Source organism: Propithecus coquereli, unplaced genomic scaffold (genome assembly GCF_000956105.1).
Source record: "Propithecus coquereli isolate 6110/MARCELLA unplaced genomic scaffold, Pcoq_1.0 Scaffold164, whole genome shotgun sequence".
Taxonomy (NCBI): domain Eukaryota; kingdom Metazoa; phylum Chordata; class Mammalia; order Primates; family Indriidae; genus Propithecus; species Propithecus coquereli.
The window spans coordinates 2,048,542-2,064,223 of record NW_012140969.1 but is presented as its reverse complement, the minus strand read 5'-3'; the positions used below and the strand labels follow the sequence as shown (position 1 = coordinate 2,064,223).

Sequence of the window (15,682 nt, the reverse complement as noted above, 5' to 3'; positions counted from 1 at the left end):
GTCCCCCCTCCTGTTAGTAGGGCATCCCACCTCCCACCCACCTGCTCCAGCCTGGGCACCTCTGCTATTTAGTGCCTGGCCTGGAATTCACTCTAGACTGCCCCTCACACACACACACACACCTGGCACTGTCTGGGCCAGGCCCCATCACCCCTTGCCTGGTGCCACACCAACCTCTCTACCTCCCCCCGCCCCCTCCACCCTGCCTACATTCCTGTCCCCACCTGTCCCTCCTGAACATGGCAGCCAGGGAGCTCAGCTGGTCTCTCCCCAATCTGAGAGTCACCCGACGGGGGGAGCTGTGAGCTGGGAGACACAGGAGAGGTCACGCCCATGTGGCAGTCCCCCGACACCCCCCCCATCCAGCCCTATAGGATCCAACTATGTCTTCACCTCCACCAGGGATGCCAACACATCCCCTGTGGCCCCCACCACTCTGGCACCTGCTCCTGCCTCCTCCAGGGTGCCCCGCCTTGGCATTGGTCCCTGAGGTCCTTCTCTGCCAGCAACCACAGGGATTTGGTCAAGATACACCTCAACCTAAGGCCACATGTCTCAAAAGTGGGCTTAAGGCTGGGCTTTAAAGATGACATTCCCGTGTGCCTTCAGGCAAGTAGTCAGGGAAGCCCCAGCTCCCTGCTCTGTAAGCTGGGAATGTTAGCAATAGATTTAATCCTCGGGCCCTGAGCAGGGAGGCCCAAGTGGGTGTTCCTGCCCTTGGTGCCCCAACCAGCAGAGGCTCTTCATGGGCTCCTCTCCCCTCCTCCCCTCCAGGTATTAAATAACGTGGTCCTCAGGGCAACCAGCAAGGCAGGTGCTATTCTCTTCACTGTCCAGAGTGGTGGTCCCTCCTTACTAGCCAGGATTGGAACCTGGGCCGTCTCAGCTCCCCACCCTCCACTTGCCAGGGCAGGCTTTCCCAGGGTGGCCAGGGACCAGCAGCCTTGGCAGCATCACTGTGGAACTCATTAAAAATGCAGATTCTCACTACCGCTCCCCAACCTGCTGAATGGGAAACAGAAACCCACATGGGCCAAGCTCCAAAGTTTCTGAAATCCCCTGCTCAGCCCCGCCCCTTCCTGGCAAAGCTGATTGGACACAGGAACCCAGAGAAGGCAGTGCATTGGCCCGTCCCTGGCCTATGACAAGGCAGAGCTCACAAAGAGGAAGCGCTGGGCCAATAGGCTGCTGTCTCTCCCTGGAGCCACGCCCACCCACCAGGGTAGGTGGAGCCAGAGGATGGAGGTGGGAAGGCTGGGCGGGCTGTGACTGAGGTGAGATCTGCCTGGGTGCAGATCCCAGATCTGCAGCCCCACCGGAAACGCAGGTGACCGGGCTAAGACTCAGTTTCCCTTTCCAGGGAGGCCCGAGTGGGTGTCAAGCTGGGACACACACCGGCCTCATGTCAGCCTTGTGTGGGAAGGACAGAAATAAACTGGGGCGGGGGGAGACAGGAAACAATCCACATGGGGGTCATTCTGTATTCAATCAGCTGGGTCTGTCCCAGCAATGTCTGATTAAAAAGACGGTGGGAAGGCTGCTCTTATGAAAAGAGAAGGCGGCAGGACAAACGAGCGTGGTGTGGGATGGATCACAGCAGCTACAAAACCAGCCAGATCTCTGGGGGACAAGTGACAACACATGGAGTAGACACTGGGACTCGGACAACATGCAGGACTGACTCCTGTTTGCGGGCATGTTTCTGCGACAATATAGGATGGTATCCTTATTGCACAGGGAGGTGCACTGAAGCACTAAGGGCGGACATGTCACCATGTCTGCTACTGAATTTGAAAAGGTTCAGCAAAAACATGTTATCTGTGACACACAGAAAACAAATATGGCGCCTGGCACCCTGGTCACAGTTGAGGGCTTGCAGCGTGGGTGTGTGAGTGTTCACTGAGCTGTTTTTCAACTTCCCTCTGCACGTAGAACATGAGAATTCAAACCCAAACCACAGCCCAGGACCCAAGTTCCGCCCTTGGCCCCGGCTCCTCCTGGATCCCAAGTCCACGTTCATTTCCAGCTGCAGCTGTGGGCCGCCCACCGTACCTGTTTTTGAGAAGATGAGCTGCAGAATGAGAGGCCGCCGGGTGACAATTCCTGAACCACGGGGAAGGAAGTCCCTGTGAGGGGGGAAAGGGACAGAAATTACTCACGCGTCTGGCTCGAGGGGCAGGAAGTGTGACCACACGTGGTGCAGCAACTCAGTCTTGCAATTTGGTGACCTCAGCAAAGACACCAACCTTGGCAGCGCCCTGGGGAATGCTCTGCTCTGCTCATGAGGCCTAGGGCTTTGGGGTGGGTCTGGACTGAAGGTCATGTCCAATGGAACTATTTCCCTCTGGCGGGCTGTGCCCCACCCCAGAACTCCCAGAGGGCACTTTCCTCGACAAGGCTTGGACAAGCCCCCCATACTCAACAGGGAAATACATTTCCTACAGGTACAAAATCAATATCATGTCATATGCATGATATAAAGGTGAAATCAAAGTAGCTGATGACAACATGTGATGTGTTTCATGTCCAGAAAAGACACGACGACAGCGGCAGAAGGAAGACAGGAATTGACAGCAGACAGAGCGCAGAGAGCTTTCTGCGGTGACTGAAATGTTCGAATACTGGACTATGGTGATGTTTTCTAAAATTTACTGTAAACTTACCAAAATTCACTTATTTCGAAATGGGTGAATTTCATAGTATGTAAATAACCCCTCAATAGAGCTGTTTAGGAAAATATATATCCTGTGCGAGGCTGGGTGCAGTGGCACGTGCCTGAAGTCCCAGCTACTCAGGGGGCTTAGGTGGGAGGATTGCTTAAGCCCGGGAGTTCAAGTCTACCCTGGTCAAATAGCAAAACCTCATTTCTAAAAAGAAAAAAATCCTATATTTTTCACAATGGAAATACTCAGGCACAACCACCCTAGAAGACATAAGGAAGTAGCCCTGTACCAACTGAACAGTGAATACACCTGTATGCCACCAAGCAGGAAGACCACAGGCCACCCTGTACCATGAGACAGGAAAGCGAACGTGTCTAGCTGGGTACTGAAGCAGGATCCGCGTGTTCGGGGTAACTGAAGTCTCACAAGGGACACTGTTGTTTCATATAAAAAGGCAAAAGGTTCTAGGCTCAGGGAATTTCAAAGAGAGTGTGTACCTAGATGGATGTTGGGAGGACAGACAAGTATTGGGCAGATGTGTCCCACACACAGCAAGACAGACAGCATGACAGGTCCCCAACCAAGTGCCACTGGCACTACTGCCCTCCTGAGCAGGAGGGTGGCCCTACTCACGTTGGGAACCCTTGACAGGGGCCCCGGAGGGTCTCGGGGAGACGCCGCTTCCCCGGGAGTGTATCAAGCAGTGGGCAGAGTGAGGGTGCAGACGCACTCCTGCCACGCACCCTGCGCCATGGGGTTCCAGTCCCATCAGCTGCTTCTGCGGCGCTTCCTCTGGCTGGGTGCGGGGATGCGGCAGTGACCACACAGCAGGTCTCTAGGGGCTTCGGGCCCAGTCTGCACGACAAGGGGATCTTGATGGGCAACAGGAGGACTCTGAGGGCCCCCACAGGGGCGCTGAAGTTTTAGAAGCAGCCTGGAGTGGAAAGGCCAGGGAATGGGGGTGGTGGAGCTGGGGATCACATGAGGCGGCTGGTCATCGTGCCTAGAGCAAGGCCACCAGATGGGATTTAGGGACAGCCAGATTATAGCGAATGTAAGCTCTTCAAACATGCCCCTGGCTGCTGCAGGGGTGAGGGAGAGCTGAGGGGCAGGCAGGGGTGACTGCGCTGGTTTAGGTGGGTGATGGCAGGGGCAAGACCAGGGGATGGCAGGTAGGGACGTGGAAAGCAGTGGACAGATCCTGGACAGATCCGGAGGTGGTTCAGGAGGTGGACAGCAACGACCTGGGCGCAGGCTAGATGGAGAAGAAACCTCTAGGGTGGGAGGAATCGGAGGGGACACCCTGAGGACATCAGAGAACCTCTAGGGGGCAAAGCCCTGGCCTCTCCGCAGCCCTGGGCAGCACAGTCAACTCTCCAGTCCCGGGATGCTACATGTCCTAAAACTGTGTTCCCGAGGATGACAAAGAGCATGAGGGCACCGCCTGCCCCATGCCAAGCACATCACACCACGTGCCCCACTTCATGCAGTCACACTGAGCTGTGCTCTCCTCCTGCCAGCCTCCCATTTGGCCAATGAGGAGACTGAGGCACGAAGAGGATATGTCATGTGGCCAAGCCACACACTCCAGGTCCCCCAAAGAGAGGGTGCACCTTTATCCCAGCCTCCTGAGTACTTGGGAGGCAAGGGGGCACTGGTGCCGACATTCTGGGGGCCTGGGTGCTGGGAGTGACCGGGAAGAGTTCTTTGAGAAGGGGGCATGGGGCAGCAAACCACGTGAAATCGGGAAGCCACATGGGGTCACAGACCTCAAAATTGGCTTGTCACCCTGGCCCTTGTCAGAGGGGACATCCCTGACTCCCCTTCACAGAGGACGTTGTGCACACCAGGCTCTCTTAGGGCTCTTAACCTTGTGAGCACCATGCATAGCCCTGGCCAGACCCTCCTGGAGCCCCAGGCCACCTGGCTCACCGCAGGTTCCTGAGAGGGGCATCTGGCACATCAGGGATGCGGTTTCTCAGAAGCCATGGGCACCAGCTCTGTGACACAGATTCACCAGCAGCGGCAGTGACAGCGCATGCCCTTTGCAAGAATACCACCACTCCACCCCTTAGAGGACTTCTTTTTTTTTATTTTGAGACAGGGTCTCGCTTTGTCACCCAGGTTGGAGTGCAGTGGCGTCATCATAGCTCACTGCAGCCTTGAACTCCTGGACTCAAGCCATCCTCCTGCCTCAGCCTCCTGAGTAGCTGGGACTATAGGCGCACGCCCCCACACCCAGCCAGAATGACTTTTTTTTTTTTTTTTTTTTTGAGACAGAGTCTCACTCTTTTTGCCCGGGCTAGAGTGAGTGCCGTGGCGTCAGCCTAGCTCACAGCAACCTCAAACTCCTGGGCTCAAGCGATCCTTCTGCCTCAGCCTCCCGAGTAGCTGGGACTACAGGCATGCGCCACCATGCCCGGCTAATTTTTTCTATATATTTTTAGTTGTCCGATTAATTTCTTTCTAATTTTAGTAGAGGCGGGGTCTCGCTCTTGCTCAGTCTGGTCTCGAACTCCTGAGCTCAAACAATCCGCCTGCCTCGGCCTCCCAGAGTGCTAGGATTACAGGCGTGAGCCACCGCGCCTGGCCCAGAATGACTATTTTTGAAGTATACAAGTGAAACATGTCAACAAATAACACAGGAGCCGCATGTGAACAGAACCACGAGCCTCCTCCCTGTGTGGGCCCTCCATGCTGTCGGGTGTGTCTGAAGTTCATTACTTTTCATGGTTGAATCATGTCCCATTGCGTGGATTGCCCACGGTCTGTTCATCCATTCACCATTCCGTGGACATCTGGGGTCTCTCCTGCTGGGGCCTTTATAAATAATTCTGCTCCAAATGTTCCCATACGTGCCTTTCATAGACCCATGCCCTTGTTTCTCTTGTTGAGTCACAGGGTGGACTTGAAGTTGAACCAGCAAAACTAGTCTCTGGTGATAGAAATCAGAGCAGTGGTTCCCTTTTGGGAAACAGGAAGGGGCAGGAAGGAACTCTCTGAGATAAAGACCACATCCTATCTATTGATCTGACCAATGGCTACGAGGGCGTAGCATTTAGAAAAATCAAGGTACACACTTAAGATTTAAGCAGTTGACCGTATCTAAGTAAAATCTCAGAGAAAGGTCACAGGTATAAATAAGTACAAGAGGACAAGCTCATGAAGATTCAGATCCAAAAGCACAGAGTGGACAGTCCATTAGAATTTGCCCACAGAGCTGGGCGCAGTGGCTCACACCTATAGTCCCAGCTACTTGGAAGGCTGAGGCGGGAGGAGTGCTTGAGGTCAGGAGTTCAAGACCACCCTGGGCAATAGCGAGATCCAATCTCCACAAAAAAATTTTAAAAATTAGCCATGTACCTGAAGTCACAGCTACTTGAAAGGCCAAAGCAGGAAGATTGCTTGAGCCCAGGAGTTCGAGGCTGCAGCGAGCTATGATGACACCACCGCACTCCAGTCCGGGCGACAAAGCAAGATCCCATCTCTGGCGATAATAAAAATTTGCCCATGGAATGGTTACGATCTTGTTAGTTTCCCAATAAGAAGAAAAATTCAGATCTTACAGAATTTTAAAGCCCAACAAGAGGGAAGTAGTTAAATATAAATTATGGACCACCCATGCCGCTGTGCAGCTATACACACAAAAGATCCTGTCATCTCTGGATGGGGAACTTTCTTTTGGGTACACTAAGTGACGGGGCAGGGGGGAAGGTTTGTACTGGCCAGTTTCACTATTAAAAAAATAAATAAATAAAAAGAAGAAGAAAAGAAAGAAAAGGTACATCAGAATGCCTGCGTTTTGCTACTAAGAAAACGAAAAAGAAACAAAATAGAGCCCCAACTGTGGCGGGATTGGGAGGGAGTCACTGCATGTTCTAGAACATCTTTGAGTTTTGTATCGTGCACATGTGTTACTGATTCCCAAAAACTACAATACCGTTTTTAAAAAATAAAGTCACCAATAGCTCTTGAGCTATCACGATATGCCAAGCGTGGAGTTGAGAACGTTCCATGGATTAAGCCGTTTAAGCCTGACGAGATCCAACGAGATAGGTCTGTGGGCCCCACTCTACAGATGTGACAGAGGCGCGGAGGTTGGACACTTGCCCGAGGTCATACGGCATCCGGGAGGGGTGAGAACATGGACTGAAACCCACGGGGTCTGCGTCCTGACCACCAGGCCACGACTGAAGCGGAAGCTCCAGCGACCCTCCTGGCCGCGGCCAGGCTTTGAACCCCGGGTGTTCGCGTGTGCTGTCCTGTGACTGTGCTTTGGGCGTGTCTTGTCTGAGGTGCCAGGCACTGTGAGGACAATGGTGATGCCCCAGACGCCACCAGCATCCAGCACAGACAAGGGACAATTAGAGCCTCAGAAGAACTCGAGGCGTGTGTAAAGTCCAAGATAAACGCAGAAAGCTCTGGGCACAGCCCAGGCGAAGGAGACAGAGTTCTCATGGAGATTCTGAGATGGGGGCTGGGCAGGCGCAGGGGAGTCGGGGGGCGCCTCACATGCCAGGCTGGGAGCACCACGAACCCTGGGACTCATCCGACTGTGCTCCCGGAAGCTCCTGGACTGCTGTATGCAGAGGGTGGGCAACACCCAACCTCGGCCTGGACAGCCCCCAAAAGCAGCCCCCCAGAAACCTCCCAGGGGCTCAGTGAGAAAGAAGGGCCTGGCCCAAAGGTCCTGTTGCAACACAGCATTAGGGACACTCTCAGGCTCTTCCGGAAACCGCCTCCCAAGCAGCTCTGCCCAGAACACCGACTGTCCACTTAGCTGGAAGTGACTTTCAAGGCTCAGTCATCTGCTTCCTCTTCCCTGATCCCACCTACACTCGGCGAGTACTGAAAGCCGCCTACCCTGTCCCTCTCTCTTCCCTGCTGCTATGATGTGCCTAGGCTGCCCTGACTTCCGATGCCAGCTCAGCCACCTCCGTGCTGCGTGACCTTGGGCTGGCTTCCCTGCCTCTGTGGTCTTGGAGGCTGAGCTGGGAATATTGTTCGTGACCAGCCTGGGCAACATAGCAAGACCCCACCTCGCCAGGGGCACATGCTGTGGCTTGCACCCCTCCCTCCAAAATGCACGCCCCTTCCCACGCCCACTAACATGGCCTCCTTAGGGGGGAGGGGGTCTAGTCCTGTGACAGGCCAGGACCTATGTACCTGGCCAGTTCACCGCTGAATCTCTAGTTCCTAGAACAGTGTCTGGCACAGAGCAGGTGTTCATTAAATGCTTGTTGAATGGACAGCAGGAACACAGACTCTGGGGCCAGACAGCCTGTGCCTATGGGCTGTGTGGCCCTATGCAGGTCTCTGCCCCTCTCTGGGCACTGGCTCTGCCATCTGTAGGCTGGAAGGACACTACCTATTCGCCGTGGAGGGCCCGGTCAGCTGTGTGGCCTGACTCGAGTCGCTTTGCCCCATCAGAGCCTCTTCTTCTGAGCTCTAAAATAGGCCACCTCTCCCTGGAAGGCGGTAGGGGGCAGGCAGGAAGGGATGCAGCCAGAAGGTGGCAGCCCATCACGCTGGGAGAGGTACAGGGTAGTTTCCGGGTAGATCAGAAGCCTGGACTGTTTATTTACTGTCTTTTGAACACAGCACAAAGCCCCAGCAGGAGCCCTGTGACTTCCAGCCCCCGAGAGGGTGGGGACAGCTCCGGCTACGTGCGTGCGTGCAGGGAGGATGCAGGTCCAACCCCCAGGCCTTCCCAGATAAGCTGGCAGAGGATGAATCAGCAGGTGGCCCAGAGCTGGCGCCCAGGGGCCAGCCCACCCTTCACTTGAGCAGCCTGGTGACAGCGGCAGAGGCCAGGCAAGAGCCCTGTGCTGGGATCCCTTGCTCATCACCGTACGGGCTCACCGAGCAGTTTCTCAAGGCCTGAACGTGGCCGGGAGGACTCACAAAATACCACAGCCAGATGCTGCAGGGTGCTGGCGCCAGCCACAGAAGAGCCCTCGGCAGATGCCACACACTCCAGGACCCTGTCCACGCCCAGCCCCTCCACTCAGGGCTCTGACAGGAGCTGTACAGGTAGTGATGGCCGTCCGTGAGGCTGGCTTGAACCCCATCTTAGGCAACATCTCAGCGCATCCTCTGACAACTCCAAAGGGATGGTGCCAGGGCCAGCAGCCCCATTTCACAGATGGGTAGACTGAGGCTCAGAGTTTCAGGACTTGCCCAGGCCCCTCAGCGAGGAAAGAGCAGAGCCAGAGATGGGAAAGCGGGTGGGACACCACGGAGGCAGATACCCCAGTCACCCCTGCCCAGCCAGGGGCCCCCTTTGTGGTTCTGCTAGAGCAGAAGTGCAGCTGCATGTTCAGCCTCCGGAGCCTCAACACACAGCCACGCACGCACCCACCTCTCACCTCCCTCCAACAATGACCAACGGTGATCTGGCGTGGATGGCCCGCCCACACTCAGTGTCCCCAGGCAGGTGCCACGTGGTCATGCCAAGGGGCAGGCAGGGGGGGTGTGTCCCTAACTCAGGCCACACACCCTCCTCCTGCGGCATTCACACAGCAAACTGCCTCCTCCCTACAGCCCCATGGGAAGCAGCTCACGCACCAGCCCGCTCAATGCTCCACGCTATGCACAACTGACTCCTTCCGGTTTACTGATTCCTTCCCGCGGCTGTGTGTCCCCCTCCCACCTCGCCAATCCATTGGAGCAGCAGCCTCACGCGGGCAGGAGCCCACGTCCAGCATGTTGGTGGCTGTCTCCATAGCACCCAACACAGAGCCAGCCACAGGGCAGGTGACCAGTGCCGGCGGAAGGAAGGACCAAGCCTGCCATTTTGCAGATGAGGAGACTGAGGCTTGCGTGGCGCCTGCTGGGCTCTCCCTGCCCCACTCCGGGGCATCGCTCTTCAGGACACCCCCGGCCAGCAGCTCCTCCCTGTCCAGGAATCCTGTCGCTCCCAGAGCGAGCCCCACCCTTGGCACTCAAGCACTGGCGTCACCTGCTCCACGGTCTCATCTGAGGGACAGGTCAGGCTGGCGGCAGAAGCAGGAAGTGGCCTGTGGCGATTCGTGGCTGTGGCTCTGGGACTCTCCAGACCATGAGCCAGATACACCATTTCCTTTGTGGACAATCTGGGCAGCTTGGGTCACCTTTCTGTGCCTCATTTGTTAAGTGGAGACAATGCCACCTGTCTCAGAGGGGAGTTGGATGCGTTTGCAAAAAGAACAGCCCCCCCATCCGATAAAGGTAAAATTCAGTATGATGTGAGAATGATCACAGCCCTCCTCTGCTCCTAACCCTTCAGGGCTCTCATGGCCCTGTCACCTCCCTTCCTGTCTCCCGCAAGCAAGGAGACAAACACGTTCCTGCCTCAGGGCCTTTGCACCTGCCTGGAATCTCCTGCCTGAAATGACCTTCTCCAAGCTTTTCAACAACCCTTGCGCCCTCTGGTTACCCAGGGCTCAGCTCACATGCCGCCTCCCTAGAGAGGCCCGACTGTCCCCTGCTCACCCCCACCCCTAGCCCATGTTGCCGGCACCTTGAGGGCAGAGGTGGTAAATGTCCTGTCCCCAGCACCCAGAGCGACTCTGGTTGGTGCCCGGCCAATGCCCTACATTTGCAGGTTCCCCACCTGCCTGGCTTTGCAAGCAAGGCCAACTCCATGAAGCAAGTGAAAACCTATAGCGACCTAAATGCCCATCTGCAGGGAATTGGCTAAATCAATCTCAGGAACGAGTCCAGGAAGCAATCTAGGCTGTAGCGCTGAAAGCCAAGTGTAATTCATGGACCAGATTATACATGGAGGATGATATCCTCCAATCTGGTTTTTTTTTTTTTTTAGAGACAGGGTCTTGCTCTGTCGCCCAGGCTAGAGTGCAGTGGCACAGTCATAGCTCACTGCAGCCTTGAACTCCTGAGTTCAAGCGATCCTCCTCCACCTCCCAAGTAGCTGGGACTACAGGTGCATGCCACCATGCTCGGCTAATTTTTTAATTTTTTGTCAAGACGGGGTCTTGCTGTGTTGCCCAGGCTAGTCTAGAACTCCTGGCCTCAATGGATCCTTCCACCTCGGCCTCCCAAAGTGCTGGGATTACAGGCGTGAGCCACCGCACCCGGCCCAATCTGGGATTGTGCTATACGTGTGCACATTTCCTGCCTGTGTACAGACAGCAGGCTTGGTAAAGGTCACATGAGGAGTGGCAACGGAAAATTTCGTTTTATGGTCTTCAATGTGATTTGAATTTCAGTCTTTTATGGCATTTTTTATAACTTTTTGATAACCTTGATCAAAGGCAAATATTTACCTCTTAACTTTTCAGTTGTACTGAGAAGCCCCAAAGTAACTGCTAGCCATGCACCATTGTCAAGGGTGACAGGGAAACGACTCCAACTTGGGGACCCAGAGCTTCCAACTCTATCCTACGGGGGTGCCCTCGGAGTGGTCCTAACTTCTCCACACTGCAGTGACACCCTGCGTCCCCTGCCCGGCCCTGCCACAGGCCGTCTGTGGGACCTGGGCAGCAAAGTCTCTCCCGTGGCGGCCGGGTGTCCTGCTCTGTGAACGGGGCGTTCTGAGGGTGGGGCGGGACAGTGAAGGTGGGAGGGGTACGAAGCAAGTGCTCACCAGCTCTGCAGCCCTGACGTGTGGCCCCCACACGTGGATTCCCAGCTCTGCATCTGTCACCACCCTGAGGGCCCGGGAGACACAACAAGGGTAGATATGCAGGAATGACAGGCAGGCAGGGCACCGCCCCACTCCTGGTGTTCAGAGCCAGCCTCTGTGCTGGCCCCTTCCTTCAAGGAGAGTGGGTAGTGGCCTGTCACAGACGTGTTCCCCTCCCTCCGTTCCAGAGCCCTCTCCCAGAGTGATGGGAGCCACCCAGCAAGGAACCGTCCAGGCCGACCCAGACCACAGTGACGCGCACCTCTCTTCCTTCCTCGGTCCCCTCACCCCCAAAAGCTCGCCTCTCAGCAAATGCCTTCAATACACCTAGAGGCTTCCTTCCCCTCCTCCACCCTGACATCCTGAGGCCACGTTCCCCCAGGCCAGGGCAATGCCTCCCTCCCTCTCCCATCCCCGACCCTGCCCTGTGGGCTTTTCACACTGCAAGTCAGATCACACCTAGCACCCGTGCCTTCCATCTCCCTTAGACAAAGTCCTGTCCCCTCCCAGTGGCCCACAAGCCACCTCCCTGCCATCCTCAGCTCCTTCCTGTGGCTCCAGGCACCCCGGTCCCCTCACTGTGCTTCCTGCCCCACGGCCAGCACGTCCGCCTGGACAGTGCTGCCACCAAATGCCCGCATGGTGCCCTCCACTCTTCCTTCCGACGCTGGCTCGACGGCTCCCTGAACTCTGAAGACAGGAAGGCCAGGCTCAGCTTCTTCACGGGGACAACCTGGCGAGCAGATCTTAGGCTACAGAGTCTACAGCCTGATGGCTCAGCCATAGCCTCACTGTGTGACCACAGCAAGGGTCACCACTTCTCCAGAACTCAATTTCTTTGTCTGTAAGGTGGGTCTAGTAACAGGGCCCACCCATGGGGCTGGCAGCAGGCCTAGAAGGACAAGGCATGTGAAGCCCAGGGCCTGGCACACGGAGGGTCCCATTCCATAGGATTAGTTCACAAAGGTGACAGAGGGCAGTGAGATGTCAACCCCTGTCACCACCACAACAGGCAAAGATCCTGTTCCTTGGCACAGCCTTTCCTGGGGGGCCTGGCAACATCACTCTAAATCCGTGTCCTTTCCAACATAGCAACCTCCTTCAGGGGATGGGCCCTGAACACTGATAGCAGACTCGCAAGTCTATCGACCCCCAAGCCTCTGACAGGAGGGGGAAAACTAGAATCAACCTAAAAGTTCATGCAGAAGAGCGACTGGTTTAATGGGACCAGGAGGGACCAAGGAATACTACACAGCTGTTAAAAAGCACAAGGCACAGAAATACAGGCAATGCAACTATGACAGTTGGAGACTTCAATACCCTACTTTCAATAATGGGTGGAACAACCAAGCAAAAAATAACAAAGAAACAGAAAACATGAACAACACCATGAACCAACAAAACCTGACAAACACGTCTGGAACACTCCACCCAACAGTAAAATACACATTCTTATCAACTGCACATGGAAAACTCTCTAGGATAGACCATATTTGAGGCCAAGACATAAAACAAGATTCAGTAAATTTAAAAGGATTGAAATCACACAAAGCATGTTCTCCAACCACAATGGAATAAAGTTAGAAACCAACAACAGAAGGAAATTTGAGAAATTCTCAAATATATACCAATTAACACATTGCTAAATAACCAATGAATCAAAGAAATCATAAGGGAAATTAGAAAACACTGAGATCGGTGGGGCACAGTGGCTCATGCCTGTAATCCTAGCACTCTGGGAGGCCGAGGTGGGAGGATCGCTTGAGCTCAGGAGTTCGAGACCAGCCTGAGCAAGAGCAAGACCACGTCTCTACTAAAAATTAATTTAAAAAATTAAAAAATATAAAAAAAGAAAATACTGAGATAAATGACAATGAAAACACAACATATCAAAATTTATATGATGCAGCTAAAGCAGTGCCTCGAGGGAAATTTATAGACATAAGCACCTATACTAAAAAAGATTTTCTGATTTCAGTAACTTAATCTTCCACTTTAAGAACCTAGAAAAAGGCCAAGTGCAGTGGCTCATGCCTCAATCCTAGCACTTTGGGAGGCTGAGGCAGGAGGATTGCTTGAAGCCAGGAGCTCCAGACCAGCCTAAGCAAGAGTGATACCCTGTCTCTAAAAAAAAAAAACATAAAATTTGGCCAGGCCCAGTGATGTGCACGCCTGTAGTCCCAGCTACCTGGGAGGCTGAGGCAGGAGGATCGCTTGACCCCAGGAACTTTAGGTTGCAGTGAGCTATGATGACACCACTGCACTCTAACCCAGGCGAAAGAGCGTGACCCTATCTCAAAAAAAAAAATAAACCTAAAGAAAGAGTAAACCAAACTCAAAGCAAACAGAAGGAAGAAAATAATAAAGAATTAGAAAAGAAATAAATGAAATAGAGACAAAAAATAGAGAAAATCAATAAAACCAAAATGTATTCTTTGAAAAGGTCAACAAAATTTACAAACCTTTAGCTAGACTAAGAAAAAAAGAGAAAAGACTCAAATTATGAAAATCAGGAATAAAAGAGGGGACATCACTACCAACCTTACAGAAATAAAAAGGAATACTATGCCAGCAAAGCAAACACCCTAGAGGAAATGGAACAAATTCCTAGAAAGATACAAACTGCTGTAACTGACGCAAGAAGAAAATCTCAATAGACTTATAACGAGTAAAGAAATTGAATTAATGTTCAAAAAACTTCCCACAAAGAAAAGCTCAGGCCCAAATGGCTTCACTGGTAAATTCTAACAAACACTTAAAAAGGAGAATTAATACTGATCCTTCACAAACTCTTCCAAAAAACAGAAGAGGAACACTTCCTATCTCAATTCTATGAGTCCCACATAACCCCGACACCACACAAAAACATCACAAGAAAACAACAGACCAATATGTTTTAGGAATGCAGATACAAAAAAATCCTGAACAAAATACAAGCAAACCCAATCCAGTAACACATAAAAAGGATTATACATCATGGCCAAGTGGAGTTTATTCTAGGAATTAAATGGTAATCGAAAGTGTGAACATCAATCAATACAATACACCGTATTAACAAAATAAATGACAAAAACTACATGACCATCTCAATAAATGCAGAAATAGCATTTGACAAAATCTGACACCCTTTCATGATAAAAACACATGACATAGGAATAGAAAGGAATTTCCCCAACCTGAACTTCCTAAAACCCATAGCTAACATCATGCTTAATGGTGAAATACTGAGATCATAAACAAGACAAGGATGTCTACTGTAGCCACTTACTTGAGTCAACATCGCACTGGAGGGTCTAACCGGGGCAATTAGGCAAGAAAAAGAAAGAAAAGACATCTAGATTGGAAGGGAAGAAAGAAAATGATTCACAGATGACATAATCATGTCTACAGAAAATCCTAAGGAATTGACTACCAAAAGAAATAGAAAGCTATTAGAGATAGAGTTCAACAACGCTGCAGAATTCCAGGTCAATAGACAGAAATCAGTTATATTATTACACACTAACAACGAGCAATCTGAAACTGAAATTACGAAAACAATTCTATTTACAACAGCATCATATAGAATACTCAGCAACAAATTTAACAAAAGTATAAAACTCTTACAATGAAAACTAAAAACCATTCTTGAAAGAAATTAAAGACCTAAATTAATGAAAAAAATTTCTGTGTTCATGGAGACTTAATTATTAAGATGGCAATACTCCCAAAATTGACCTACATATTCAATATAATCCCTATCAAAATCCCATTTTCTGCAATAATTGACAAACTGATCCTAAAATTCGTATGGAATGCAAAAGACCTAGAATAGCCAAAACAAGCTTGAAACAGAAGAAGTTGGAGGATTCACAATTTTTGATTTCAAAACTTACTGCAAAGCTACAGTAATCTAGGCTGGTGTGGTACTGGCATAGACTAGAGACATTATAAATCAATGGACTAGAATTTAGAGTCCAGAAATATGCTCTTACATTTATGGCCAAACTGATTATGGCCAACTGCTTTTCATCCAAGGGTGCCACGATCATTTAATGACAAAAAAGCAGTCTAACTTACAAAGCAACAATAAAAAAACAAATAACCCAATCTAAGAACAGGCAAAGGATCTGAATAGACATTTCTCCAAAGAAGATATACAACCAGCCAACAAGTACATGAAAACCTTATCATTAGTTATTAAGGAAATGCAAAAAACTCCCAATGAGATTGAGATAAATACCCCTTCACACCTCCTAGGAGGCTAAACTCAAAAAGACAGATAATAACAAGTGTTGGTGAGGACGTGGAGAAACTGGAATTGTCACACACTGCTGGTGAGAACGTATAATGGTGCAGCCACTCTGGGAAAGTCTGGCAGCATGGCATAAGGGTTACCGTATGACCCAGCAAT

General features: G+C 51.8%; 1 protein-coding gene across 8 annotated transcripts in view; it reads right to left on the bottom strand.

The window, feature by feature from the left end:
* Window positions 1-15,682, bottom strand: part of DNM2 (dynamin 2) — a 77,849-nt gene that overhangs the window by 48,797 nt on the left and 13,370 nt on the right. For all 8 annotated transcript variants that reach the window (XM_012641297.1, XM_012641290.1, XM_012641292.1 and 5 more), the window contains exon 2: window positions 2,053-2,126. In XM_012641297.1, coding sequence (XP_012496751.1) covers window positions 2,053-2,126 — 74 coding nt within the window. The remainder of the gene's footprint in view (window positions 1-2,052; window positions 2,127-15,682) is intronic.